We start from the raw sequence: 27,554 nt of genomic DNA on the forward strand, positions 1-27,554 counted from the left end.
GACTTAAGATCATCTTACTACAGTGACACAGCCACATCCATGTTCATAGCAGCTCAATTCACCATAGCTAAGTTATGGAACCACCTAGATGCCCTTCAACAGATGAATGGATAAAGGTGGTACATATATACAATGGAATATTACTCAGCTTTAAAGAAGAATTAAATTATGCCATTTGTTGATAAATGGATAGAGTTAGAGAGTATCATGCTAAGTGAAATAAGCCAAACCCCCAAAAAACAAAGACTGAATGTTTTCTCTGATTTGCAGAAGCTAATTCACAATAAGGTGGGGGTAGAGAAGAACAGTTCCTTTACACTAGGTAGAGGGGAGGAAGGGAGGGAAGGGGTGTGGAGGAAGGAATGACAGTAGAGTGAAGCAGACATCATCACCTCACGTACCTGGGTGACTGCAGGATGGATGGGATCCTGCAACATGTACAATCAGAAAAATGGGAGATGACCCTCCATTTATGTAAGACCTATCAAAATGGATGTGCATTCTCCTGTCATGGACAACTAATTAGAACAAATTAAAGAAGTTAAAAAACCCGATACAATTATAAATAACTTGTTAGACTATTGAAGAAAAAAGCCAACTGATGTGTCCTGTGGTTGGACAGTGCTGTCCTCGACAACCACAGGCGGGCGTGCAGCGGACGTGGGGAGGCGGCTATGCCCTGGGCCAGGCAGGACGGGGCGCCTGGCCCCTGCCCCACGCTGGGCTCCGTGCTGGGGGCAGCTTCAGAGGATGCGCCTCCCTCATCAAACAGCACCGTGAGGTGCGCACCCCGGGTCACGCGAGCCCCTCGCCAGCCTCCTGCGGCCCACCCTCTGCCGGCCGGGGCTCAACTGGGTTTGCCGGGTGTGAGGTCACACAGTCTCTGCTGCCGGCCCAGTTCGGAGCAGGGCTCACGTGGACTGGCCTGGGGGTTCTTCTCGGCACCATCTGCCTCCCCCTTCCCATCAGGTGTGGCTGGTGGCTGAGCCGTGTCTACCTCCTGACCTCGAGAACACCAGGCGAAGGGGGGCCTCTCCTCCCCACAGGGGTGGGCAGCCTTTATTTAGGAGGCTGGCCCAGCAGCCTGGGGTCCTGGGAAGGACTTGGCCCAGCAATGTTCCGGGCCCACGGGTGTGGTCCAAGCCTTGTCTTGCCCTCATCCCTCTCTGCCCAGAGATGCCCCCACACTGTGCACACAGCCGGCCGCCCCAGCTGCCTCCTGCTCAGACCCGTCTGCGGTGCGTGAACGTGACGCGTTAAGGGTTTGTAGTTGCTCCCAGAACTACAGACGGGGAGGATGGAGCGCAGCTCGAGCTGGCCGCAGGCGGTTTCCTCAGGGGGCGTCCCTTGGGCAGCAAAACTGCCCTGTCGCTCTCCAGGGCTGTCCTCTGGCTGGGACCCCCAAGCTCTGCTGGGATGGCCTCTTGGCCTGGAGGGTGTAGTGACATCTTTGGACACAGCTCCCACTCGGCCAGATGGAGGGACAGGGAGACCTGGAGCCAGCGTCCCCAGGGCTGCACGGGTATGGAACATGGGGCAGGGACACATCTAGCCCTACAGGGCTGCCCGTGGCTTTGGCCTCACATGCTCCATGACAGCCACAGTGGACATGGGCCTTGTGCCACCTGCCGAAGTGGAGCCGGGAGAGGGCCAGACGACAGCTGTCACACACTCGCAGCCCGGCCGCCCGGTACATGGGAACACCCGTCCCCATGGTGACCAAGCAAGCTTTGTGGCCTCTCCTGCTCAGTGTGGAGAATGGCCGCCTGGACAGCTGGCAGGTGGGGCTGGTTCTCGGGGAAGAGTGGCTCTGTGCTGCCCAGGGTCACCCCGAGATCTGGACTGCCCTAATGGGTGGGGCCGCGGAGCAGCTGCTGATCCATGGCTGGGGCGTCCAGGGCCCACTCCTTGGGAAGGTCCATGGTGGGGCTTGTTGTCCCCTTTTCCCAGAAGGGGTCCAGCCTCCACCACTGTCTCGCAGGCTCCTGCAGGAACTTGAGTGGCCAACCAGGTCAGCGGCTGGCTCCCTGGGGGTGCTGTGCTGCTTCTCAGGGGTCTCTTCCTCGCCCTGCTAGGATCCCCAGGGCAGCAGGGCCTGTACGCCCTGCCTTCCAAGGAAGCTGGTCTGTTTCAGGCTACCCGGGTGCCCAGGGCCTCAGGCAGGATGTGGAGGCTGAGCCTCCGTGCTGTGGGCTGCAGGTTCGGTCAGTGGGGCCCAGAGGAAGTGCTGAGCCACAGGAGATTCCTCGGGCCTGGCTCCAGGCCGCGCTCACAACCAGAGGGCACTTGACAGGAAGACGCAGGGTCTTTCTCCCTAGGGTCCTAGCTGTTCCCTCTGCACTGTCCCCGCTGTCCTCTGCCGCCTGCTCAGAGTCCACAGTCGTGTCTGACCCTGGCCAGACAGGAGAGCCGTGGCACCTGCCCCAGGCCAGGGCTGCTCAGCAGGAGGTGGGGGAGGTGCTCCCTAGGGTGGGTGGCAAGCATGGCTGGAGGGCTCCAGCTGTGCCCAGCACATGTCACCCGGGGGCCCACTAGCTCTCCACATAGGCTGGCGGCTGGGAGCAGCTGGCCACAGGCAGGCCCCGGGACAAAGGGCGCTTTGAGCAGCCTGCATGCCTGCATGGCGCCCTGGCCAGCTGACCCTCCCAGGGACGCCGAGGCTGGCTCCGCTGTGGCTTACGGGGCCCACATGGAGTTGGAACAGCTGGCTCCAAAGCCCGCTGGCTGGTCCCTGCCGCGGGAACCACTACCTCCCCATGTTGAAGCCCTGGCTTAGGAGGGTAACACCCTGACCCCTGGACCCCACAGCACACCTGGCCGGTGCCAGGAGCTCTAGTACAGGGTCTCCCAGGCCTGCTTCCCTGAGCCTTTCCTGTTTGGCCTCCACAGGGCCTCCAGGAAGGCCAGCCATGCCTTTTCTTGCTCAACCCTGGCTCTGTGAGCCTTCCTGCCCTGATCGCAGCCCCTCCACAAAGCTCGGGCCTTAGTCCTCAGTAGTTCATCTTCTAGCCTTCTTTAAAATTAATACTAACTACAACAACATTACAGTGGCATCAGATACTGAAATAGCTGTGGCGAGCACCCATGGCGAGCTTCCTTCATTGTCCCTCGCGGAGGGGCCGGAGCATGGCCAGCCTGGGCCGGCCCCCTGCATGCCAGCGGCCTGCAGGGCTCTCTTGCACGTCCAGACCCAGAGCTGGCAGCGCAGGGCTGCAGAGCACCCCAGTCCCGGAAAACCGCCCCAGCGATGCCATCCTGCAGCTGATAAGAGGCAAACCCAGACCAGTGGCCGTGGCAACCTTCATCCTGCAGGGGGTCCAGATGACCGTGCGGTGCGGGGCCCAGGTGCTGACTTTCCCCATTGGGCACTAAGGAGATGAGGCTCAGATAAGCCCTGCTTCCCCAACCCTTCCTGGGCCCCGCGGACCTGGGCACTGTGGCTCGCACTGCCGCTGGCCCCCCACGCCCCGGGCCCCGCTGCCGCCTTGGTGACTTGGCTCTGTCCCTCCTCCCCTCACCCACTGGCACCCTCAGGTCCAGGCAGAGGCTCCCTGCGTCCGCCAAGTGATTTCTATACCCTGAGTGGAGGCCCCGGGGAAGGCGGCTGCCTTCCTGCGTCCCCGTCACTCGTGTCTCTAGGTGCCATTCACGTGTTTCAGAAGGTGCCTGAGGATGCTTGTCTGCACCACCGTCACCTGGCTGTGTGCTCTCGGTGTCCCCTCCTGTCTGCAGTGAGAGGACATGACCTGGGCACGTGGCGCTCAGTGCTGGGCCCCTGGCCATCCGACCAGAGGCTAAGAACAGCTGTGCGGGACTCTCTGGGGCCACAGTCCAGGCACGGCAGACTGTGGTCACTGGCAGCCTGGATGCCCACAGGACACCCGACCCAAGAGAGCTGCCAGGCCACAGGGCGTGAGCCTCGTGTGGCATGACCCGGGTGTCCCGGCATGGCGCTTGGTGCCTGGCAGCACTAGAGCCACAGGGCTGCACAAACCTGGGTCTGGCTCCAGAGGGCTCCTGTCACCCACAGGGGACCCCGGCGTCTGCTTGTTTAAACTGTAGCAAGGTGCACATGACGTGCGGGTCCCCATCTTGACCGTGGTCGGGAATATGGTCCAGGGTGCAGGCACGCTCGCCCTGGTGCAGCCGCCACCGCCACCTGCCCCAGAACGTCCTCGTCTTCCCAGACTGGGACTCTGCCACCGAGCACCGCCAGCCCTCCAGGCCCTGCTCCCTCCTGCCTGGTGACAGGGGCCTCGTGACCAGGCACACACTGCTGGTCCCCCACGCTGCACCCGCCTGCCCGAGCAGTGTCCCCAGGGCGAATCCGTCCTGTCCTGCATCTGCATGTCCTTCTGCTCCCCTCTGGGCCGTGCTTTCTGTTCTTCTGGGTGTAGACCCAGAAGTGGGATTCTCAGTTGACCAAAAAAACAAAGAACGGCCCCCCCACGCCTGCAGAACCACCCCCAGCACACCACTGGTAAGAGCAGCCCTAGAGGCCTCTCCTGAGGGTGCCCAGAGGTGCTGGGGACCAGGTGGCCTGAGAAGGGCAGGGACTGGAGGGTGGAAGGCAGGCACGGTGAGGTGGGGAGGGCGTCCCACACGCAGAACTCAGGACCTAGGGCCCCTGGAGTGCACGGGGTGCCCGGGGCGAGTGGGGAGGCTCGAGGCAGGGACGAGGCCAAGACACACCCGGTGGCAGCCCGTAGACTTTGGCCCTACAGGACAGTGGGGAGGTGTGGAGGAAGGTCGGACAGCAGGTTCCGGGGACAGACCTGGGGTCTGTGAGTCCAGCCTCCTGGCCGTGCTGTGGCCTGAGCTGCAGGCGAGAGCCTCAGGCCTGGCCCTCCCAGAGCAGAGCACACCCAGGCTGGAGCACGGCTGGGCCACCAGGCTCTAGATGGCCGCCCTGGGCTGACCTCCCCTAGCTGGCCTCGGCACCAGGGCCATCCCGTCCGCCTAGATCATTGTGGACGCTCTCTCAGCAGACGTGGTCTGGTGGTCTCTGGCCCTGGACGGGCTAGCTTCCTCAGCCCCTTCTTGGCTGGCGGCAGGGCTGTACCGAACCTGGTCCAGCCTGAGCTGGCCCTGCGAGGGGGCCCTCCTGGGTGGTGGCAGGCTGGCTCCCTGCACCCTTCCCCAAGCCAGCGGGGATTGGGGTCTGGGTTATTCCCTCACTCCTGCCCCCAGCCCCTCCAGAGGGGTGGCCTGCTCTCCAGAGCCACCCAAAAGTCACCACTTCGAGGTGTACCCTAGCACTTCGGTCTGCTTAGGATACCGAGGGAGGTGTTTAAGTATAAAGACGCACGTCAATACACGGAAACCCTACCGTGCAGCCCGCGGCTGGCTGGAGGCCCGTGGCCTGTGGGGTGCTTTTGCTTCCTACCAGGGCCACCAGAGGTCGGGGAAGCCATCTCCCATGAAGTCACAGCCACTGGGAGCTCGGTGCTGTGTTGGATGAAGACACTGCACCACGCCCAGGTCCCCACAGAGCCAGGTTCTCCCTCGTTGGGCCACGTCCCTCCTGCTGGGCTCCCCTGTGCTGGTCCGCCAGCCCCCCCACTTACTCAGCAGATGTGCACAGAGTGCCGACCGGGGCAGGCTCTGCTCCTGGGCCTGGACAGGGGACAGACCTACCCAGGTGGGCTCAGCATCGCTCCGCCAAAGCCCCAGTTCCCAGGAGCTGAGGGCAGTTGGGACCACAGCCCTGGGGGAAGCCACCAAGCCTGTGGGTGCCAGCACCCCCTGCTCTCCACTGGGCCACCCCTCCTGCGTGCGTACCCCCAAGATTCCACATCACACCCCAAATACTCTTTTGCAAGAGGAAGGTGCTAAACTTTTCAAGATCATCTCCCGTTGTCCACTGAGCTTGCCCCAAACACAGGCGGGACGGTGTGAACGTGACTGTCCTGATTAATGGCACTTGGGAGCCAGTGATGGCAGCGTCCAGCCACTTTCCTCAGGGACTCCCTGGCAGACCAGTGGTGTGGGGCGGAGCAGCCAGGCTCACCCAGTCGCGGCAGAAGTCCGTCCCATGCTGGGCTCCCGGGGGAGGCCAGGCAGGGCGCCAGCTGGGAGCGGGCCTGGGAGCAGAGCGCGCTGGCTCCGTGGCTCCGTGCGCGCCCCTTCTCCACGCGGGCCTGGGAGCTGGGCGCACGGTCACAGGTGGCCACACGCCCGCACTGGTCATGCCACGTGCACGCTGGCATTCGGCCCTCACGCCACCCACCGGTGCTGCCTCTGTCCACCGTACAGCTGGGACGTGAGGCCCAGGGCCTGCTGGGCTTGTGGGAGGGGGAGGGCAGCCAGCAGGCATCAGGGACCCCAGAGAGTGGGATGCCCAGGGCCGCCTGCTGGTCCCAATCTGAGGGTCAGTCCTGAGCAGCCGGGGGGTACGAGGGAGGGGGCTCTTCACTTCCGACACCCTGGGTCCTGTGACAGTGGCCTGGTGGTGGGAACCTGGCTGACTGCTCTCAGGCTGCGAGCTGCCACCAGCCACTTGGGGCGGGCCAGCTGGGGCCTTCCCCTCTGGAGGCTGTGCAGGCGCCAGGTCCCCGGGCTGCACCTTGAGGTGAGGTGCTGGGACTGTGAGGAGGGGCAGTGGGATAGGGGCTCTGAGAGCTGGGCAGCCTCAGCGTCACCTCTGGGGTCCTGTGTGGCATGGGACCCCCGACAGCCCGACCTCCTCCACCCTGGTTGCGTGCCTCCTTCATCCGTCTGCCCTGTCCACTCCTCCACACCTACCTGTCACCCACCCAGCCACTGTGACCCAGGGGTCAGCCTGCGGCCCGAGCTTGCCCGCCCACTGCCCAGAGCACCCAACTTCAGAGCTCATGGGGTCTGTACCGAACCCCTGCTCGCAGCCCCACCCTGGGCCCTGTGTGCAGGCCCAGTGAAGGCCACGAGAGGCGGCGCTGCAACCCTGGTGTGGCAGTATGTGAGGTGAAAGGGGACAGTCCCACGAGGGCAGATGCGCTCCACCCCCACTCGGATGCAGGCCTGGTTCTGGGGCATCCGTGGCTTAAATTAGTTCTGACTGCAGAACACAGGCCCAAGCCACGGCGTGGCCAGGTGAGGGCGCCCGGCACAGAGCTGCCCCCAGCCCTGGCTCAGCAGGGCCCTGGTCTGAAGACCAGCAGCTCCGCTGGGGTCCGCTGTTGGGGCCCTGGGCTCAGGCCTTTGGTTCCTCCAGGTGGGTGTCCTGCAGACAGGGGCGAGGCCTGCTCGGGGACATCCTCTGGGGAAGACCCTGGCGTGGGAACCCGCTGGCTGGCCAGTCTGCGCTGCGAGCCCACCTGCCCCTCTCCCCGCGCTCCGCAGGAGATCGTGCTGGTGGTCTTCTTCGGGACGGAGTACGTGGTGCGCCTCTGGTCCGCAGGCTGCCGCAGCAAGTACGTGGGCCTCTGGGGCCGGCTGCGCTTCGCCCGCAAGCCCATTTCCATCATCGGTGAGTCACGCCCCCCAGACGCTTGCCCCAGAAGGGACCCCAGTCACAACTACCCCAGCGTCCTCCAAGGACTGAGCCCCAGCGACCCTGCCTGCCGCGACAGGCAGCAGACCACGGCCAGCGGGGTGGCCACCCGCTGGAGCAGCACCACGCTAGGATGCTCGTGGGGTCTGGCCTTTCAGGCTTCCCGGAGCCCTGCTGGGCATGGCAGTGCCGTGGCCACCCGTGGTGGCCTGACAGCCGGGCCTGAGGCTCTGTCCGCTCTGGCCCCTGCAGGCCTCATCGCGGGCCTAACTGGCGGGGCCAGGGGTCCAGCCGGGCCCCCAACTCCAGCACGCCCACCTGGTCAGTCCTGGGTCCCAGTCACCAGGCTGCGTCCTGCCTGAGCGGCGAGCCCCTTCCCCAGGAGCGGGTGGGCGGCAGGCCCCACGGCTGCCGGTCACACGGGGCCGCCCTCCCGCAGACCTCATCGTGGTGGTCGCCTCCATGGTGGTCCTCTGCGTGGGCTCCAAGGGGCAGGTGTTCGCAACGTCCGCCATCAGGTACGCACGCCCTGCCCTCCCTGTGGCTCCCTGCCCACTGCCCTGCCACCCCGCGTCCCTCCTCCTCGGCAGGGTGGGCTCACCCCTGCCCCCGGAGCAGGCAGGGTGTGGGGGCAGCCCTGGGTCAGAGTTCCGAGGCCTCAGGCAGCCCCGGGTTCAAGGCCCACACCAGTGCTTCTAGCTTCTGGGACTTGGGTGTAGCCTGACCACCTGCCGCTCATCCGCAAACTGGGGTGACCCTAGGCTTCCCCCAGAAGCAGTCTGGGGACCAGAGGAATCTGGAGCTGTGCAACTGACCCCAGCCCTGACCCTGTGGTGGGTCAACGGACAAAGCCAGCTCTGGAGGGCTGTGCTGGGGTGGGGATCTGCACGGAGGTGACAGGTCCCAAACAAAATGCAAGCCCACCTGTCTCATCTTCTGCCCGCCATCCGGGGCCAGGCGCTGGGACAGCTGGGCTCCTCTCAGCCCTGATCTTCTCCCTCCAGGGGTATCCGCTTCCTCCAGATCCTCAGGATGCTGCATGTGGATCGCCAGGGAGGCACCTGGAGGCTCCTGGGCTCCGTGGTCTTCATCCACCGCCAGGTGGGTGGTCCAAGTGGGATGCGGGGACAGGCTGCAGGCAAGATGGAGGCAGCAGAAGGGTCACTAGGGTGGTCTAACTCAAACACAAGATGTGGCCTACTTGGGTGAGGTGCAGGGTCTCAGCCCTGGGCCCCAGTCAAGCAACCCAGGGCCCGGTTACATGGACAAGGCCCAGTGTGGTCCCCAGCCCAAGCCCTGCTGGGGCATTCCACCCACACCCAGGGCCTGCCAGGCCAATGCGAGGATAATGCCACCTTCCTTCAAGCCGGGACCAGGGACGTTAGGTAGATGAAAGACAGGAAAGCAAGATGAGAAAAGCAGTTGTCTGTGAGGCTCAGAAGCCTGAAGCCAGGCAGTTCATCGTGAGCAGCCTAAGGACAGGGCAGCTCTGGATCCAGCACCCTTTCCCAGCGCCCATCCCGACTGGCCGAGGCCGTGCCTGCCCAGGCTCTGAGGGACATGGGGTGCCCCTCATCTCGCAGAGGTTCCGCCCTGTTGTGAGCAGTCGCTGGTCGGCAGAGGCTGCACAAGTCAGTCCATGGCAGCCGTGGGAGCCGGCTTGCTCCCAGGTGGCAGGCCCCTCGGCCACCGTCTGAGAGCCGGGAACCAGGGAGCCTCACCCCTGAGTGGGGACCACACAAGTCCCTGAGGCATGGCCTGGCCTTCTGCAACTTGCTGCCAAGGCAGAGCCTCGCTGCCTTTTATGTCGGCCAGAAGCATTTTCACCGAAGGCTCCTGGCCGGGGATCCCAGGAGCCGTGGGCTGACGCTGTCCCTGTGGCTGGACTAGGAGCTGATAACCACCCTCTACATCGGCTTCCTGGGCCTCATCTTCTCCTCCTACTTCGTGTACCTGGCTGAAAAGGACGCAGTGAATGAGTCTGGCCGCATCGAGTTCGGCAGCTACGCGGACGCCCTGTGGTGGGGGGTGGTAAGTCGGGGCCTTGGGGACCGGGGTGTCCTGGGCAGAGGTGGCGCAGGACGTGGGGCCCCGTTGGCAGGGCTCCTCATCTGCATGTTCAGAACACGCTGTCCCCGGGTTGGTGCTTGAGGCCAGCGGTGCAGGGCCCAGGTCTTCGGGGTGATCACGAACTTGTGTTTTGAACAGTCTGAGGGGTCAGACTGACCAAGGCACTTGGGAGGGCGATCTGGGCCACCAGTGTCCCTCCAGGAGTGGGTGGCTGCCATTGTGGACTGGCTCCAGGGCTGCTTCTGCAGGGACATGGTTTCCAAGGGCAGCAGAGGCTTGGGGCAGGAGCGCAGCTGGGGTCCTAACTCCATCCACCTCCACCCCAGGACCCCGAGGTCCAGGAGGTGCTGTCCCACCTGGGCAGGCTGGGAGGAGGTGCGGAGCCTGGGATGACCCCATGTCCACTGTTCTCGGGCCAGAGCTCAAGCCGTGGCTGCTGAGCTCAGGCTTGCCTGGCCAGGGAGAAGGAAGGCTGGTGACAGCCCTGGGCAGAGCTGGGCAGCAGAGAGGAGCGGGTACGCCCTGCAGAGGTGGGCCACAGCCTTGGGGAGCAGCACAGGCCCTGGGGGCACAGAGTGGGGCAGGCCCGTGTCAGCACAGGCTCCTGTGCCCAGGAGCTGTGTCCAGGAAGGAAGGGCCTTGCTCACAGGCTCTTGGGCTCCTGCCTTGCAGTAGAATGGAGGCCACTGGGCTCATGCGGGGTGTGGGCACATGGTTCTGTCTCTCCCATGAGGATGGACACACGGTGGGCCTCCTGACGTTGGCCGAGTCAGTGTGTGTTCTAGAAGCTTCCAAGGTGCCGGGCAGCTCAGGGAAGGCCAGGACGTGCTGAACATGCTGACACAGCTCCCAGGCTGGGGCAGGCCCAGAGTCAGCCTCTGCCACCCTCCTGGGGGCCTGTGTCTCTGAAGGCCCTGGTGCGGCAGGCCTGAGCAGGTCCGGGCGGGCGGGCTCAGCCTCCAGGAAGGGAGGCTGCTGCTGGGGAGGGGGCCTGTCTCCCTGGGGGCAGGAGCAGGGAACAGGCTTCCTGGTAGGCTGGGGCAGTGCAGCGAGCGGGTGACCGCCTGCGGGGAGGCTGGTGAGTGGTGCCCAGCCCCGCGCTGCCTCGTCTGCCTTCCCAGCCGCCCGCTGGAGCTGCTCCCCAGCCTGGCCCCCGGCCCCGGCCCCCGGCCCGCAGCGGAGCCGGGCTCCCACCCCCACACCTGTGCAAACATCCGCCCGCCGGCCGGGAACACGGCCCCTTTGTGCCCGGCTTGGCACCGGTGCCCCTGCCTGAGCCGTCAGCTGCAGCCTGCGCCTCGGCCACTGTGCACCCTGGCCCAGCCATTGTTCCCGTCAGGCCCCGCACCCTGGGCTGCCCAGGCCCCCTGTTGCCCTGCTTGGGGGCAAACGTCTCCATTCACCGAGCGGCTGCCCCTGCAGCTGTCCGCCGGGAGAGGCCCCAGGGCTGGAGTCACGGTGGTGTTCCTGGCACACCGAGGACAGAGCGAGCGGCATAGGCCAGGGTGGCGGCAGGGGCTTCGCAGCGTGCCAGTGCGGGGCTGGGTCCTGAGCCTGCTTGCTCTGGCCCTGGCTCCCTCGTCCTCCAGGGAGCACGGCAGCACCTTCTGGAGGCCCCTTCTGGAGCGGGCGAGGCACTGAGCTGGGAGCAGCCTCTCAGAGGCCTGGTGTTTCCAACCCGCGTCTGCTGCAGGCCTGGCCTGGACTCAGCTCCCCCTGGCCCCACAGCCCAGGAAAGACACAAAGCAAGGACCCTAAGATAGGCGTCTGGGCGCAGAGGCCGCCTGAGCAGTGGTGTGCCTCCCTCGCCTCGTGGACCTTGGAGATGGGGCGCCTCGTGCCCTCCACTCAGCCCAGGAGTGGACCGGAGTTGGTCTGCCTGTCTTGCTGCTCCCGGCTGTGGCGGGTCTGCTTCCTGTGGCTGCCACGCAGAGCCCCACACACTGGGCAGCTTGCACAGCAGAGCCCGACTACAGGGTGGCCGCAGCTCCCGGGGCCCCGGCTCCTCCTCGCCTCTCCTGCCTGGGGGCTTGGGCCCCAGCCCCTCCTGCATCATCTTTGGTGTGTCTCTCCTGTCCTGTGGATTTAGAGCCCATCCACGGGGTCCTCACCCCCGTCCATCTTTGAAGATCCTATTTTCAGATAAGATCATAGTCTGAGGGCCGGGCGGGCATGAGCGGGGGACGGGATTCAGCCCAGGACGCGGTGTCCGGGTGACCGTGGGAAGGCTTTCCCCTCGCTGGGCCTCAGTTTCCACAGCCGCCAGGCAAGGCAGCATCTCCTCCCTCCCCTCCGGGAGGCCTCCTGGGCCCGGAGCGTGGCGCCCGAGCTGGACGGCGCGGTGTCTGGGGAGACTTTCCGACGTTTTTCTATGGCCTTGGAACAGAATGCGTTTGTTTGTGTTGAAGGCTGTGTGCAGGGAGCGGCAGCCTTGCAAACACGGCCTCTGTGCAGCGCCCGGGGGTCTCTGAGGACGGTGGCTGCCGGGTCCTGCAGACCTGTGTGTCTGAGTTCAGAGTTCTGAGTGGAAACGCTGGAACCCCGCCCCTGCGTCCAGCCCTGCGCCTCCACCGGGGGTTCTGGGAAGCACCACCTCCTAGGCCGCGCTGAGTGCTGGCGGAGCAAGCCAGGGTGGCTGGGGCCGGCAGCCTGGGCAAGGCAGGCCCACACCCACACGCAGGCCCTGGGGTGCTGGGGGCAGGAGCGCCTCGCATGCCGTGGGGACAGCATGCAGCCCAAGCTAGGCCAGGTGCTTTGTGCCCCGAGCTCCACGTGGAGCCTCAGGAGCCAGCAGTGGGAGCCCCAGGTCAGCAGGGCTCCTGCCAGACAGCCCTTTCCAAACCCCCGCTGGGTTTCATAGGATGAATAGGAGTCCATGAGACAGGCTTATCCTCCTGTACTTGCTGCCCCCCGGTCAGCACCTGGGGGTTAACACGTGGGCTCAGCAGGCCCATGAGGATGATGCACAGAATTAACTTCCTCTTGGGGAATGGGGTTCAGCTCAGGCCAGTGAGGAAAAGCCCCTGGAAGTCTTATCAGCACAGCCTCCCAGCTACTCTCTAGTCCAAAGAAGACAGACACAGCAAGAGGAAGCACAGGGAGAGGAGGAAGCAGGAAGCAGCCAGGCATGGGTAGCGCCCACATGGAGAGGTCACATCCCATATTCACCAAGTACTGTGTGGCCCTGGGCAGTTCACCCAACCTCTCTGGGCCTATCTGTGGATGAGAATAAGGTATGGACTGAATTACAGGAACTGTCAGAGTTAAATCCATGACACACAGAAAGCCTGGGTACCAGGCGTGCCCTGGGGTATCTGGGCGGCCCCCATTCTCCCTAGGTGACTGTTTCAGAGAAGACAGAATGGAATACTGCCATTGCTGGCTTCCCAGGACAGCCAGGGAGGGCCAGGAGCTGCTGTGCTCCCTGGATGTGGGCAGGAGGAAGGCCAGCATGCCCCTGCTGCTCAGGAGGACAAGGGTGCTTGCTGTCACGGCCTGTCCCCAGCGTGGTGTGTCTGTGAGCCCGAGCAGGAGGGGCCTGGTGCTGCTGGCAAGGAGCGGCGTGGCTGCGTCCCGTCTGCTGGGTTTGCTGGCCCAGGGGACGTGCAGATCTGCCTTTCTGACGGTCGGCCGCTGGGGACAAGTCTCAGACACAAGGGCCATAAAATGGCCCATTCCTGAGCTGCTTGCGTCTGTGAATTCAGGAAAACAAACAGCTCTGCAGGGACAGCAGCTTCCTGGGAAGAGCTGGGACCCTCGTCGACTGGAGGAGGAGGAGGCCGGGCACTGTGCCCACGGGCGAGCCCTCCACAGTGCACCCACCCACCAGGTCACGTTCAGCGGGTCTTCCTCCTGACCCTGGCTCCTGCTGGCCGCCCAGCCCGAGTCCCGTGTGGACCCAGGAAGCGAGGCCTCCAGAGGCCGGAGCAGGCAGCCGTGCGGGCTCGTCCCAGCCCCTGACCTGCCCGGCGGATGTTGTCTAGCCTTAACTTACACTTTTTAAATAAATCAAAATGTTTTGCTAAAAATACCAATGAGTAATTTAAAGATATTTTAAACAACGCAAGACTGTTATCAGCATGGTGTTCACTAGTGCACAACATCTGGAGCCCCTCAACGCTGTGCCAAGGTGGCGGCGCCCGCCTGCCCATGTCTGCGTGGCAGCTGCTCTGACTTTCCCAGGACCCCTCAGACTCCCACAGCGAACTGCGTGTAGGGGTCGTACCTGTTGGTACTTAACACACCCAAGGGAAACTTCAATACCTCCATAGTGACCAACCAGTCGGCCCATTATATTTCTACGTGGAATGTGATTTTACGAGAAGTTACTATATGTTCCCCAAAGTAACTGAAGGGAAAAAATGCATTTCCACCCTTGCCACGTGGCCAGGCTCTGGAGGATGGCGGGACCCTCATGCTGCTGCCCACACACAGTAGCATCTGCCTCCTGCCTGGGATGGCCTGACAGGTGGCATCTCACCATGTGGGGCTGGCCTGCAGCCTGTGACCCCAAAGACCCCTGGGGTAGGGGAGAAGGACGCGGTGTCCCACCCAAGTCCAGCCCAAGCTGCCCAGCACAGGGACTGAACAGGTCCCAACAGGGCCCACCACGTCAAGGCTGCTCACCACCAGCCCACACACCTTGTCTTCTCCGACCCCACGCAGCACGGGGATGCCCAGGGCCGGGGGGGCTTGGCTTTGGCCCTGGGGTGGCTCCTGAAAGTGCCCCCATCAGAGCAGGGCAGAGCTGAGTAGAGGGTTGACGGCCCCAGGGAGCCTCTGCCTGGGGCCCTTGCAGGGTTCCGAGGGACCAGGAGGCTGCTGGCCCAGCACCAAGAGCAGCAGGTACACTGGAGGGTGCAGATTCTCTTGGGAGGGCAAGTCAGAGACATAGGAGTCCACTGGCACTCGTGCCCCTGGCCTGCAGGGGCCATCCAGGCTGGGCCGGCCCTTCTGGCTGGTTCTGATGCCTTGACAAGGACTCGGCAAGCATCTGGACTGGGCAGACGGGCAAGGCCAGTGGTGGCTCAGATGCCCTGTCCTGGACACCCACAGGGCTCCTGAGCCCCGGAGTCACCCAGGGGCCTGGCCTCTACTTGAGGGTGGCCCGGCCATGCTCAGTGGTGCAAGGGCACACAGGCGAGCTGCGAGTGCACACGCGTGGGCGTGCACTGTCTGGTCTGAGGCACATCAGGCACCAGGTGTCCAAGAGTGCCCGTGTGCACAGGGCCGGGGGTCCGTCCAGAGGACCCGTGGGGAACGGCTGCCCGTGCGCTCTCCGGGTGGGAGCGTGTCTGAAGGACGAGGGTGTGGGCAGGCCTCCCGGAGAGCCTGGCCGGGCCAAGCATGCAGCCCAGGGCTGGGGCCGGGCCCCGGCGCCATCGTTACATCACCTCGTGTTGCCCAAAGCCACTGGGCACCTGGAGACACCCTGACGGGCTGTTGGCGCAGCTCAGTCCCTGTGTCCTAGCACTCTGCTGCTGGATTCCCTGGGCTTCTCCTGCGCGTCCGTGTGCATCCCTGCCCGGCTCTGCACCAGGGGCTCGGGCTGGAGTGGACACTCTCCCTCCAGGCCGCCTTCAGCTGGCGCCTGTTGAGTGGCCTCCCTGGACCCCACACAGGCATCCGGGGAAGGGGGCTGAGGGGCTGCTGCAGAGCCCCGGCTGGGAAGGCCAGCCTGCGTCAGTAGGGCTGGATGTCACTTGCTCCCGAGGGTAAGGCCAGCTGTCCCAAGCCTGGGCATGCGAGTGTGTGCCTGCCAGACGAGGCCTCAGAGCACCAGGCCACCTCGCAGGTTCAGGGCCCACTTCTGGAGGGGTCTGGGCAGACTCAGGTGTGACCCTACAGCACGGGCTCCTGCGTCCTCGGGACACCATATCCAGCCGCACCCAAGGCCCAGTAGCAGACCTCAGATGCCAGCAGGGCCGGCCTGGGTGGGGTAGTGGCCCTCCTTCTGTTGTCCCACCACATGCCCTGGGCGGAGGCTCCGCACTGAGAAGAAGGCTCAAGCCTCGTCCTGTTCTCAGAAAAGAGGAGACATGAGACATCTGGAGGCCTGGGTGGCAGCAGGAAGTGGCGCGTCACCCAGCCTAGCTGAGTATGGCTGGGGTGACGTTGGTGGCCAGGGGCCAGGCTCCTCGGGATGGGGACAGGCAGAGGCCAGGAAAGCCAGGCCTCCTATGGGTGGCCCAGTGGCCATGTGCCCCACACTGGCCACAACAAGCTCCTATGCATCTCTGCTGGGCCGGTGTCCTCCAGGGCCTGGGGACACTGACACCGTGCCGCCCTCTTGCCGAGCCGGGTGGTGGCAGAAGGCAACACCACCCTAGGGTCAGGATCTCCTGCTGGTCTCTCTGTTCATCAGGATGGTGGGTCAGGGCTGGGTAGAGGACCCTCCTGAGGATCTAGGCCCACAGCTGCTGACCACTGTGCCTCTCCTTGCAGGTCACAGTCACTACTATTGGCTACGGGGATAAGGTGCCCCAGACCTGGGTTGGGAAGACCATCGCCTCCTGCTTCTCTGTCTTCGCCATCTCCTTCTTCGCACTCCCGGCGGTAGGTGCCCACTGGGGACAGTGAAGGTCCCTCACTGCACAGAGCCACTCACACAGGTGGCTCACTCCGAGCTAGGAGGGTGTGCCCTTCCAGAAGGTGCTGTCCTCCAGCACCTGCCTCCCTGGGCCTAGGACACAGTCCTCCCCTTCCTGCAACTTCTGGGGTCCCTCGTAAAAGGATGGGGTAGCCTGGCACACACAGCAGGATGCAGATGGGCAGGCCTGGCCAGACTGCAGGCCCTGCAGAGGCCGAATACACGTGCCCGGTGGAGAGTGGACCTGACTGCAGCCGGGAGGACCGAGCTGCCGGGGAGTGTGGGGACGGCGTGACGGGCACTGGGAGTGTGGACACACGCGTGTGCCCCATGGGTATGCATGAGGGTGCGTGGGCAGGGAGCACTGCGTGTGGAGTATGTGCACGCGCACGGGCATCCATGTCCACGTGAGCGGCGTGTCGCGAGTGTGCACTCTGCTGTGCGTGTGCTGGTGCACACCGTGTTGTCATTCCGCCCGCTGTGTGTGCCAGGGTCAGGCAGGCAGAGGTGCGCCTGGTGAGAGGCTGCTGGGACGGCCCTCTGTGGCCCCTCAGCGTCCTCTGGCACCAGCCAGCATCTCCTCAGCCAGCGCGTGCCTTCTGACCCCAGCCCTGGCCCGTGGAGGGGTCCCTGCCTAGGTGTGTGCAGAAGGCCAGGCTAGTGGCTCCCCAAACAGGCCCAGGTTGGAAGGGAGAGTCTTGGGGAGTGGACTCTGCCCTTGGTCAGCCTGGACCAGGGTCCCCACAGCGCTGAGCAGGCCTGGCCACCAGGGCGGGTGCCCAGAGCCTGCCCTGTCTCCCCAGCACACTGGCCCTGCTCGGCACCCCAAGTGTCCTCTCCCTTCCTCCCCAGGGCATCCTGGGCTCAGGGTTTGCCCTCAAAGTACAGCAGAAGCAGAGGCAGAAGCACTTCAACCGGCAGATCCCCGCCGCAGCGTCGCTCATCCAGGTTCGCTCCAGCGCTTCGCGCACGGCTGCCCGCACAGCCCCCTCTGCCCGGACCCGTCAGCAACACCTGCTCCCAACCCCACACTAACCTCTGCACGGACCAGCCCAGGGCACAGGGGCCCCACTCGGGAAAGCATGTGCTTTCAGGGTACAGGCGGCCGTGGGGTGCACAGCCTGTCTCCCTGCCCAGCGGCTCCTATGGAGGGCCCTGCTGCAGGATGGGGATGAGGGGACCAGGCATGGCCGTGGTCACTGCAGAATCTAATGTGGTCAGCCTCTGGGTCCCCTCATCTCCCAGCCAGCCTTGGGCTCCCACTCCTCACCCACTGACCAAGGGAAGCAGTGAGGTGGGCCTCAGGTGGCCATCCCCTGGGAGGACAGGGCCCAGTATCCCTGGGGACAGGTGCTTCCTGGGGAGAGGAAAGAGGGACAGTGCTGAGACAGCAAGGTGTCCTGTGGAACTACAGAGAGGCAGGGAGGCAGAGCCTGACAGCAGGGAGGGAAGGAAAGTTCCAGAGCTGCAGGGAGAGGCTGGACTCTCCTGCTGTCAGCCCCGGTCCGAAGCAAAGCACCAGAGAACTGGCAGCCCTTCAAGCACAGGCAGACCCCGTGCCCAGTGCGGAGGCCGTGGTGCAGTATGGGCTCCTCTGGGCACCCTGAGCTGAAAGCCCCCCAGGGAAGGTCTGGGGGACTGAGGCCCAGGCTTGCTGAGGTGACCCCTGCAGGTCATTGTCCCCTGAGCTCTCTGCCCTGGCAGTCCCTGGGTGAGGGGTGGGCACGGTCGGGGGCCCTGCACAGTCTAGGGCTCCACCTCGTTCCTTTGAAGTCCTTCCAGAACCGGCCATCTGGGCCTGGACCTCAGGCCTGCTGGGAAGAAACAGCAGCAGCCATAAAGCCCAGGGCCGTGGCTACACTCCCCCTCAGGCCTGGCTCTGTGGCCCCACGGTCTCTCCTTTCGGGGAGACCATAAATCAGGCCCATAAAACCCGCCTGGCCGGCGGGGCAGAGCACCCACAGCAGGGGTGCTGGATGCCTGGCCGGGCACTGAGGCCTCTGCCCAGGAGCGGTGTGTCCTGCGAGCACAGGGCCTGGGGTGGCAGCAGCGTGCAGCGTGGACAGCGGGTGGGCAGGTGGGGACACAGGCTGCGTCCGGGGGCCGTGTGGGCCCGGGAGGGGCCTGCTCACCAGGAGGCGTGGGATGTAAGTGCTCCTGGCTGGCGGACAGGTCTGCACAAGGCGCCATGACGACGCTGCTGCCGTCACCTGGGAGCCCCTCTAGCTTGTCCCTCGAGCTCACAGGGTGGGAGCTGTTCAGGCCACCATGACATGTCCTCACCAGAGGGTCTGGAGCCCACCCCTGCTCATCCAGCCCCTCCAGGGGCTGCACGGCCTCCCTTGGGCCCCCTGCCAGGTCACCCCCATGGTGCCAGCCGTGGGGGTGCCTCTAGCCTGTAGCTAACAGCCTCCCCACAGCTGCGAGATGGCGCTGGAGGGCCTTGGTCCCACGCGCCCCAGCCTGGTGCCCACCAGGGCCTGGGCCACACCTCTTCCTCAGCCCTTCCTCACTGTGTGGGCCCTGGCTGCCCACGCTGCGCTTCTCCATGCTGAGCCTCGCAGGGCTGGCTCGGGGGCTCGGGGGAGAGCTGGGAGCAGGTGCCTGCCTGGCGTCGGGGCTGTGGGTGATGGATGGGCGGTGCTGGAGGCAGAGAGTTGCCTGGCCTAGGTGGCAGGGGCTGGGTCGCCCGGGCAGAGGACCTGGGAGCTGGCAGTGGGCTTTCCTGCCACACAGGAGGGCCAGGCCCTGGGGCTGGGGGAGGGAGGCGCCCTCCAGAGGAGGTCGCACCAGGAGGCTCAAGAGCTGACAGCCTCTCGCTCCTGCGCTTTCAGACGGCGTGGAGGTGCTACGCTGCTGAGAACCCCGACTCCTCCACCTGGAAAGTCTACGTCCGCAAGCCCACGCGGAGCCCCGCACTGCTCTCCCCCAGCCCCAGGCCTCGGAAGTCCGCCATGGTAACCACCCGCTCGCCCCCAGGGTGGAGGCTGCCTGTCAGCCGAGGGAGACGCTGGGGCAGCCTGAGCACTCAGGGTGTCTGCACCATCCTGGGATCTGGGAGCACACGTCCCAGGCCGGGTCCCTGCCAGCCTAGTGTCCTCTGGCCTTGGGGCCTGCAAGATGGGCCACACCACGGCAGGAGTGTGAGAGGTCCAGAGAGCCTCCCAGGAGCAGGATGGGCTGCATGCGGGTCGCCTGCTGGAAGTCGGGTTCCTGAGAGGGCCTGCTGTGGACTCTGCGTGTGGGCATGCCAGGCAGTGGGGCGAGGAGGGCGAGGAAGGGTGGGGTCGTCCCCTTCCCGGCCCGTGTCCACACCCTCCTGAGGAGATCTAGCCTCCCCAGCTCCCTCTGCCAGAATATTCCGCCTGACTGGCACAGACTCCCCGCTTCCTCAGGGCCTCTGATTATGTCCCTTCACCTGCTTGGCGGACGCAGCCCTTGCCACTGCTGCGACCTAGCACACTGTGTTGGTCATGTCCTGTCCGCCTGTCCTGGCGGGGCACAGCCCTGCCCCGGCACACCAAAGCCCTGCCCATCAGTCTGAGGGACCCCGCAGGGGCCACGGGAGGGCAGGGAGAGCTCGCCCAGGAACTGCACATTCACTGTGTGGTTTTTTAGGTAAAGAAAAAGAAGTTCAGACTGGACAAAGATAACGGGGTGAACCCTGGAGAGAAGGTGCTCACAGTCCCCCACATCACGTGCGACCCCCCAGAAGAGCGGAGGCCAGACCACTTCTCTGTCGATGGCTGTGACAGCTCTGGTAAGCAGCAGCACTTGGTGGGACAGGAGGGGCAGGGCCCTGCCCCTGGACCCTAGGCCTGGGTCAGCCTGGCCCGCCAGCCCCGATCGCCTCCTGGAACTTTCTGCTAAGCGCGCAGTTGTGGCCTTTCATGAGAACGGGTGTCCTCCTTGGGCCGGGGCCTCTGCGGACAGGTGATGGACAGGCGGGCAGAGCAGCTAGGCGTTCCGGCCGCTTTCCCTCAGTCTCTGCCAGGAGGGGCTCTGTGCACACGGCACTGCGGGGACAGCCAGGCTGAGGAGAGGCAGTCGGCTCCATCCCACAGCACCAAAACGGTGCCGCCTGTTGGCTTCACCCGCTTCCCATCCAGCTTCCTTCCACCCACCCAGGTTCTGTGCTTGGAAACCCCAGGGCTGACGTCTCAGGGTTGCACCCACTAACAGGGAAGCCCAGAGCTGGGGCGAGGGAAGGTGCCCAGGCCAGTGAAAACGCCATCCCATGGCACTGGGGCAGGAGCCCGCTGGGACGGACGCTTCCCACGGAGCCCTAGGGACACTCGGTGGGCACCCCCTGCACGGGTGGCTGGGATGAGGGGGACCTGCAGACCTGCCGAGGCGTCCGCATCCTGGGGCCTGGTGAGGGTGGTTTGTGAGGGAGGCAGCTTGGCAAGGTCAAGCGGGCCTCGTGCTGTGACTACTGTACACCTCTCACCAGCCTCTGCCATTCAGAAGTGCACCTGGCTGACCGGACTGTGGGGACTGGGCTCAGCCCCCGTCTGCTTCTGGGCTGTGTCGGGGGCCGGGGAAGGAGCAAGAGGCCTCCCTGGCCACGCGACTCCTCAGGAGGCACCGTGTCTCCGTCCTCACGCAACCCGTTTTGAGAACGGCCAGGGGGTAGGTAGGCAGTGAGGTCCGGGGATCGTGCTCCTGGCCACAGAGGAAGGGCGGAAGCTCTGGGTTGCAGCTTTTCCCCTGAGAGTTAGGAATGGGCAGCTGTGGTAGGAGGAACCCCACTTTCTGTCAAGGCTTGATTTCTGATGACCTTAGTGACCACCTCTGGGGGACCCTGATTCTGATGGCTTTGACCCAGTTTGAATGGCTCTCGATTCCTTTCCTTAGGGCCAGCGTAGGTCTGTGAAGAGCAGTGTGGCTGCTGGGACAGGGCCATGGCCTGCCTCTGCCCGGGGACACTAGCCATTTGCTCCCAGCTTCTCAGGCAAAGGCCCCTTTCAGTGCCCCGCCAGCCACCTCCGCAGGCCCGCGCGGGGAACTGGGCTATGCAAAGGCAGCACAGCCCCCTCATCGTCCGCTGGCTCTGCAGCCCCTGACGACCAGCCACACACATTCTAAAAGAAAACTGCATCTGCTGAGCATGCAGGTCCTCTCCTCACCGTCACTCCTAAACAAGAAAGGACAGTGACGACCCACCAGACAGTCACCGGGTTTGGTTCCGTGCGTAACCTAGAGGCCATCTGAAGTGCGCAGGAGGGTGTGTGTGGGTCATGGTGAGCACCGTGCCGCTCTGTGGGGGACTGGAGCCTGAGGGTTGGGTGTCCTTGGCATTCGCTGCATGTGGTGCCAGTCACCAGTGGAGAGGTCCTCTTGGTGTTGCCAAGAGCCCCGCCCAGCACAGGGTGAGAACACTGCAGCTCTGATTCGCCCCAGGCAGGAGCAGTAACGTGGCCTGGCGCTCAGAAGCACGGGAGCAGCCCTCCTCCGGCGGAGAGGTGGGCAGGTCTGGCCAGGGGCACAGTGTGCAGGAGCCCACTTCCCTTGACCACCTGCTGGTGTCCGATGGACAGCAGGCACTCTGAGGCCTCACAGTGGTTCCGTGGGCGACTTTGCCCCCGTCCCCGCGTCCCAGCCCGCGTCCCCAGTGCCCTGTGCGCAGCCTGCTTCACGTCATGACGGCACCGTGATATCTGCTCACGCTCTGAGCGATGCTCCCGCACCGTATCTCCTTCCCTGCTGACGTGGTAAGTCAGCCCAGCCCAGGCCACTGGGTCGGGGAGCCCAAGCTGTTGGTAGGTGCCCGGGGGCCTGGAGAGGCCCTGCCCTGTGGCAGCAAATCCTCACCCTGAGGCTCCTGGGAAGCCCTGGCATGGGAGGTGGGTGCCAATCCCTGGCAGATGCCGTCACTGGGCGGGCCTCCCAGACCTGCTCCAGGGGCAGCACAGCAGCCATGCTGACTGCCACCACCAGGCCAAACCCAGGACAGGGACCCCACCTCCAGGGGCTTCCTGGGCACAGGAACTGGGCCAGATTCCACAGTGGCACCCTCCTGAGGCACTGGCTTCCATCCTCAGCACCACCTGAAAGTAAATTAGTGTCCCTACAACTACAACGTTAAAGAGAGTATGAGCAACAGTGGGTGCTGGCAAGGCTGTGGAGGGAAAGGACAGTGCACACTGCTGGTGGGACTGCAGACGGAGCGGCCACTCTGCAAAGCAGTGTGGAGAGCCCTCAGAAAACTAGGGATGGAGCCACCACGTGACCCGGCTACCACCCCTGGCTTCATTCTCCAGAGATTTGAAATCCCCGTGCTATAGCGATACAGCCACGCCAATACAGCAGCACAATTCACAACAGCTAAACTAGGGAATCAACCCGGATGCCTGTCAACAGGCGAGCAGAGTGAGAAATCGTAGAGACATATACATGGGGCGCACACGCGTGCGCACGAGTTCTATTCGCCATGAAAAAGAATGAGGTCATGGTATTTGCCAGTACCTGGATGGCAGTGGGGACTGTGCTAGATGAAATCAGGCAAGCTCAGAAACTCAGGTTGAGAGTCTTCTCTCACACACGACGCTGGTGTGAAATAAGGGAAAGCGGGGAGGGGCACGCACGGGGACCCAGGCCGCACGCCGTTGTCCTTCCCGCTTGCCGTGGGTGCTGGAGGGCTGGGAGCCTTCTCTGAGCCCCTGGGTCCTGGGCGTGGCCAGGTGAGTCACTGGGCCTTCTCGGTGGCCCTTTCTGTCTCTGGTGACGGAAAACATCCTCCACACCGGTGGTTCCACTACAGCACAGTGAGATGCCAGTCAGTCATCTGTCCAGATCCCAAACCTGAGGGTTTACGTCCTTCACCAGGTGTGGGTGGCCACCTCACACCGCATGTGACCACGTCATCTGCCTTCCTCGCTGCCCCACCTTGCCTCCACTCCCTGGGCGTCAGCCACAGCACCTCTGTCCAGTTCCCTACTGGGCTGTGTCCTATCCATGGCTCGTCCACCCATACAGACTGTCAAGGAGGATGGAATCTGCCCGACCTCAGCACCTCGTGCTCAGTCACCCTGTCTGCGGCTCCCGCAGGGTGACTCTGCACACCCTGGCTCCCCCTCTTGCGCCCAGTGGCTGCTTCCTGGTGGACGGGCGCTCAGGCTGGGAGCCCATGGCTGGTGGAGGCGTCCGGTGGAGGCTGCACTCCTCGAGCAGCCGTGCCTTCGCTGCACACAGTCATGTCGTGAAGCACATGGGGCCCTTGGGGTCTTGTTCACGCGGGATTTTCTGGAGAACCAGGCAGTGCAGGTGGAGACCCCCAGCTCTGGGGAGAAGCACGTCAAGGAGACCGCCGAGGCTCCGGGAGGGCGGGGACCACTCCCTGGCAGCCCTCGGGTCTGTCTCGCTTGCGCGCTCCGGCGTTTTCTTCTTGCTGGCTTAGTCTGCCCTTCCTGTTACTCCAGCCCCTCCAGGGCCCGCGTTCGTCAGCGCACGCCTCGGCTGGCTCAGTTCTTGCTCTTCTCCCTGGGCCCTCAGTGTCCGCGTGGCAGGTAGCCTAGACTCTCAGGGACGCCCCTTCTGTCAGTTGGGCCCAGCACTGTCACGGGGCCTGCTGGAGGACCTGCCAGGGTTGGATGTGGGCAGGGGTCTCGTCCCCAGCAACAGACGTCCTCCTCCTTGTGCCCATCAGAGCTGCCTGGGCACCGCCTGGGCAGAGGCTTTTGCTGCCAGTCCTCGAGGTCATCCCAGGCTGGGGGGAGGCCGAGGGCCTGTGCGTGCAGGAGGCCCAAGGCTACCGTGAGGCAGGTGCCTCCGGACTGGCACCGGGGAGCCAGGGTGAGGCTGGGGCCGGTGCCGGGAGCCGAGCAGGACGTTGGTGACTTCCCAGTGTTCCCAGGCTGCTGCCTTGCTGTCACCGGGAAGGACAGGGCTGGTGCTGGCCCCAGGCCCCTCGTGGTGCCTGCCCCTCTGCTCTGGGGCTCTCACAGTGTTAGCCAGGGCTGGATTGAGAGCCCTGGGTGGTAACTCCTGACGGCCTCAGGATCCTTCGGGCCGCTCAGGCTGCCTCACGGGGTGGGTGGCCCCTGGGCCGGTTGCCACTGCTCCACGCCTCGCCTCTCGAGTCTGTCCCCTCTTCCCCAGGGCTCCACTTCTCCCCCAGGTCTTGTCTGGGGATACTCTGTATTGTCCTGTCTTCCCACCTCCCGTCCACTCTGTCCAGATGACCAGTGTGTCCACTTCAGATGGAGGTAGAGGCCAGTGAGGACCCTTCAGGGACACCCTGCCCCTCCAGGCTGCCACCCCGTGGCACAGTGTGACCTGAGGACCTGGCCGCACCTCACCTCCCACGTTGCTCCACCGAGTGCCCCTGTGCCTGTCCACAGTGGTGTCCCACCTGGGCACCCTGCCTGAAGGCCCTGCCCACTGCCTGTCTCCTGGCGAGAGGCGCCTGTACCCAAGTGTCAAGTTCTGATCAGAGAAGTGGTGGCGTTCTGTATAGAGCAGAAGGGTCATGAGGGGCGAGCAGCTGCCAGGTCTGGACACACGTGAGGAGCCCCAGCGAGACCCGGGGGCCACCAGCCTCATCTGCTTTCGTCCCTCCGTGTGCACAGCAGTCGGCACATCATCTGGAATTGTTCCCAAGCTGGTTCTGCTGTCTGGGCCGGTGTTGCAGCAGCCGCAGGCAGTCCGGCCTCCGCGTGGACACTGCAGGCCAGGTGGGACCGCGGAGGGCGGGGCTTCTCCGCAGGCCTGTGTCGGAATGGTGCTGCACTTTGCTCTCTAAGGGACGTTGCTGCTGGTTTGAAACCTTCCCCTGTCACAGGAAATAAAATTCCTAGTGAGAGGATATCCAGAGGAGCGATGATAACGGAAGCGCTCCACATCAGACCTGTGGAGTATTAAATCAGATGCCGGATCCAACAACGCAGATGAGAGCTTCTCAGGAGACGTGAACCGCACCGCCACTCTGCAGCCACTGCACGTGGAAGACGGGGCCCAACCTCGTCCCAGAATGCTGCAGGCCACAGGCCTCAGGGCAGACCTGCCCACGCTTAAGGAAAACACACCAACCTGGAAAACATTTCTCTACAAAAGTGAAAAGAAGGGGCTCTTTCCAAAGCCCAACACTAGCATTACCCCGAAACAAAATCCAGCCAAAGATACTGCGGGAAAACTATGGATACCCGCCCCTCACAAACACACGCACAAAAGTTCTAAGCAAGATTCTAGTGGGCCAGATTAAAGAGCTAACTGGGCTCAAGAATGCAAGGCTGGCTTGCCATTTTTTTAAATCAGTGTAATGAACCATGTTAATAACAGAAAGTCAAACTATCACCTCCACAATGCAGGAAAAAATGCCAAAATCCAGCAACCGTTCACTGTGAAACTGCTCACCGAGTAGAGAACAGCCTTTTCAACCTGGTATAGGTCATTGATAAAAACCTGCGTCACACACTTAGTGAGGAAACGCTGCTGTACCTTGAGATCAGGAGCACAACAACGCCCGCTCAGACTTCTACTGAACATCAAGCCGGCGGTTGGAATGGTGCAATAAGGCAAGAAACAGAAATTTTAGACACTGGGTTGGAAAAAAGAAGTACAACTGCCTTTATTTGAAAATTTCATGGTTGTGTGGAAATTCTGATGCATAAGCAAGATGACCTAGAACTGATGTGAATTTAGCAGGGCAGAAGATATAAGATCAAACTGCAAACATCAATGCTATTTCTAAATTATAGCAGTAGATAACCTTGAATTTGAGAAATTTAAATATCACTTGCAATAACATTAAAAATTTGAAATACTTAAAGAGTAATCTGACAAAAAATACAAAAAGAGTCATGCTGTGGAACCTACAAAACTTTTCCAAGGGAAATAACAAAGACCTAAATGAATGGAGAGACACACCATGTTCACAAATCACAAGATGCGATGTGATCTCAGTCCGGGGTGATGCCAGTCAAAATCCCAACCCACAAATGACCCAGAACACCCATCAACATGGAGAGGCCTCCCCGCGAACCTGTGCAGCACCACTGAACGCAGGTGGGAGCCCGAGACACGACAGCATCCGGAGGAACCACGGCGGTAAAGCAAAAGGGACATGGCACTGTCCCTGCTGTCCTACTCTGCTGACACGCAACTCTAGGAACTGAAGACTAGTCGGATGACAGGCAGGTGTTACCCAGGGCAGGGCAGTGGCAGGAGGGAATCCAAGAGGGCAAAGGAAAGTGGGGGTGGTGGACGTCCCGCCCTCTCAATCAGGCATGATGCCTTCATATGTAAAAGCTACCCAACGTGCAGTTTAACATGTGCCACTTATTGGACGTGTATTTATCTCATAAGAGCTGTTTTTAAAACATCAAAATAGAAAATACTTTACACAGCAAAACTACCCCCCAAATTTTAAGTGATAGCCTGGGGGAACTGTCACTACTCAGAGACACATGGCGAATTTCATCAGTGTTTTTTAAAAGCTCTCATAAATTAAGAAGATGAGAGAAGGAAGGAGATGGAAACAGTTCACAGGAAAGGAAATGCCAATGGATCTTCAGGTTTGAAAAGATGCTGGACAACCTTGATTACCTAAGAGCAATACTAATTAAAATAGTGTGTGACCATCTCAGGCAAAGGTCTGAGAGTACCCTGTGGGCGAGGGCACAGGGAAACACGCAGCCCCGTCACAGACGTCGGAAGGAAGAGGGGGTACCACTCAGCAGGCAGTCTGATCCAAACGCAGGTCTGCGTGGCTTTTGCCCTCAGCACTTTGGTCTACGTGTGTACGTTTGCAAAATGGTTCATCATCAGGATGCTGATGTCGAACGTGGTCCAGCAGCAAAGCCCCACGGCCATGGATGTGTCCCCAGTGAGGCTCTGCATCCCGCCAGCAGCCATGGCTCTGTTGGCTGCCTTCCTGGCACTGAGAGGGGCACCCTGGCTCCTCAGATCAGGAGAGTGCACGCTGGCCAGCGAGTGTGTGCAAGTCGCGTTTTACAAACTGGAGGTCTGTCTGCCTCACTGGGTCCCGAGTCCAAGAACACTGGAGCCATCTGTTCTAGAGCGAAACGAGCTAGGCTGTCAAGCCGTCCGTGCCTGCCAGGTGCAGTGGCCATGCCTGTGATCCCAGCCGGCGAGGCAGAGGCAGGAGGCCCTCCAGTGAAGGCCAGCCTGGCAACTTAGCGAGGACCTGAGCAACTCTGACCCTGTCTCAAAACGAAAAGTGAAGGGCTGGGCTCAGGGGCAGAGCACCTCTGGGTTCAGTGCCAGCACCAGGAGGGAAGGAACCTCTGGACCCGATGGGGGCGGACTTTCATCTCGAGTCTCTTCTGTCATAACTTGTTCCAAATTAGTTTACGGCATGTTTGGGGGTGACTTTCTCACTGCTGTTTAATTTCCTCAAGGTTCCAATTGTGTTACCACTTGGTAGCAACTGATATTTTCCTTTAGTAATTTTATGTTCCTCTT

At 62.8% G+C, this 27,554-nt stretch overlaps 1 protein-coding gene and 1 long non-coding RNA gene across 8 annotated transcripts in view; one reads left to right on the top strand and one right to left on the bottom strand.

The window, feature by feature from the left end:
• Positions 1-27,554, top strand: part of Kcnq1 (potassium voltage-gated channel subfamily Q member 1) — a 307,534-nt gene that overhangs the window by 88,127 nt on the left and 191,853 nt on the right. For 5 of the 6 annotated variants that reach the window (XM_047518660.1, XM_047518655.1, XM_047518661.1 and 2 more), the window contains exons 3-10: positions 7,321-7,447; positions 7,911-7,989; positions 8,476-8,572; positions 9,362-9,502; positions 15,986-16,096; positions 16,983-17,078; positions 18,965-19,087; positions 19,749-19,890. In XM_047518660.1, the coding sequence (XP_047374616.1) occupies positions 7,321-7,447; positions 7,911-7,989; positions 8,476-8,572; positions 9,362-9,502; positions 15,986-16,096; positions 16,983-17,078; positions 18,965-19,087; positions 19,749-19,890 (916 nt within the window). The remainder of the gene's footprint in view (positions 1-7,320; positions 7,448-7,910; positions 7,990-8,475; positions 8,573-9,361; positions 9,503-15,985; positions 16,097-16,982; positions 17,079-18,964; positions 19,088-19,748; positions 19,891-27,554) is intronic. The other variant, XM_047518656.1, reaches the window with a different exon arrangement.
• Positions 1-27,554, bottom strand: part of LOC124960102 (uncharacterized) — a 96,883-nt gene that overhangs the window by 5,969 nt on the left and 63,360 nt on the right. For both annotated transcript variants that reach the window (XR_007104035.1, XR_007104034.1), the window contains exon 2: positions 8,396-8,603. This is a non-coding gene — a long non-coding RNA (uncharacterized LOC124960102). The remainder of the gene's footprint in view (positions 1-8,395; positions 8,604-27,554) is intronic.

Source organism: Sciurus carolinensis, chromosome 11 (genome assembly GCF_902686445.1).
Source record: "Sciurus carolinensis chromosome 11, mSciCar1.2, whole genome shotgun sequence".
Lineage (NCBI taxonomy): Eukaryota > Metazoa > Chordata > Mammalia > Rodentia > Sciuridae > Sciurus > Sciurus carolinensis.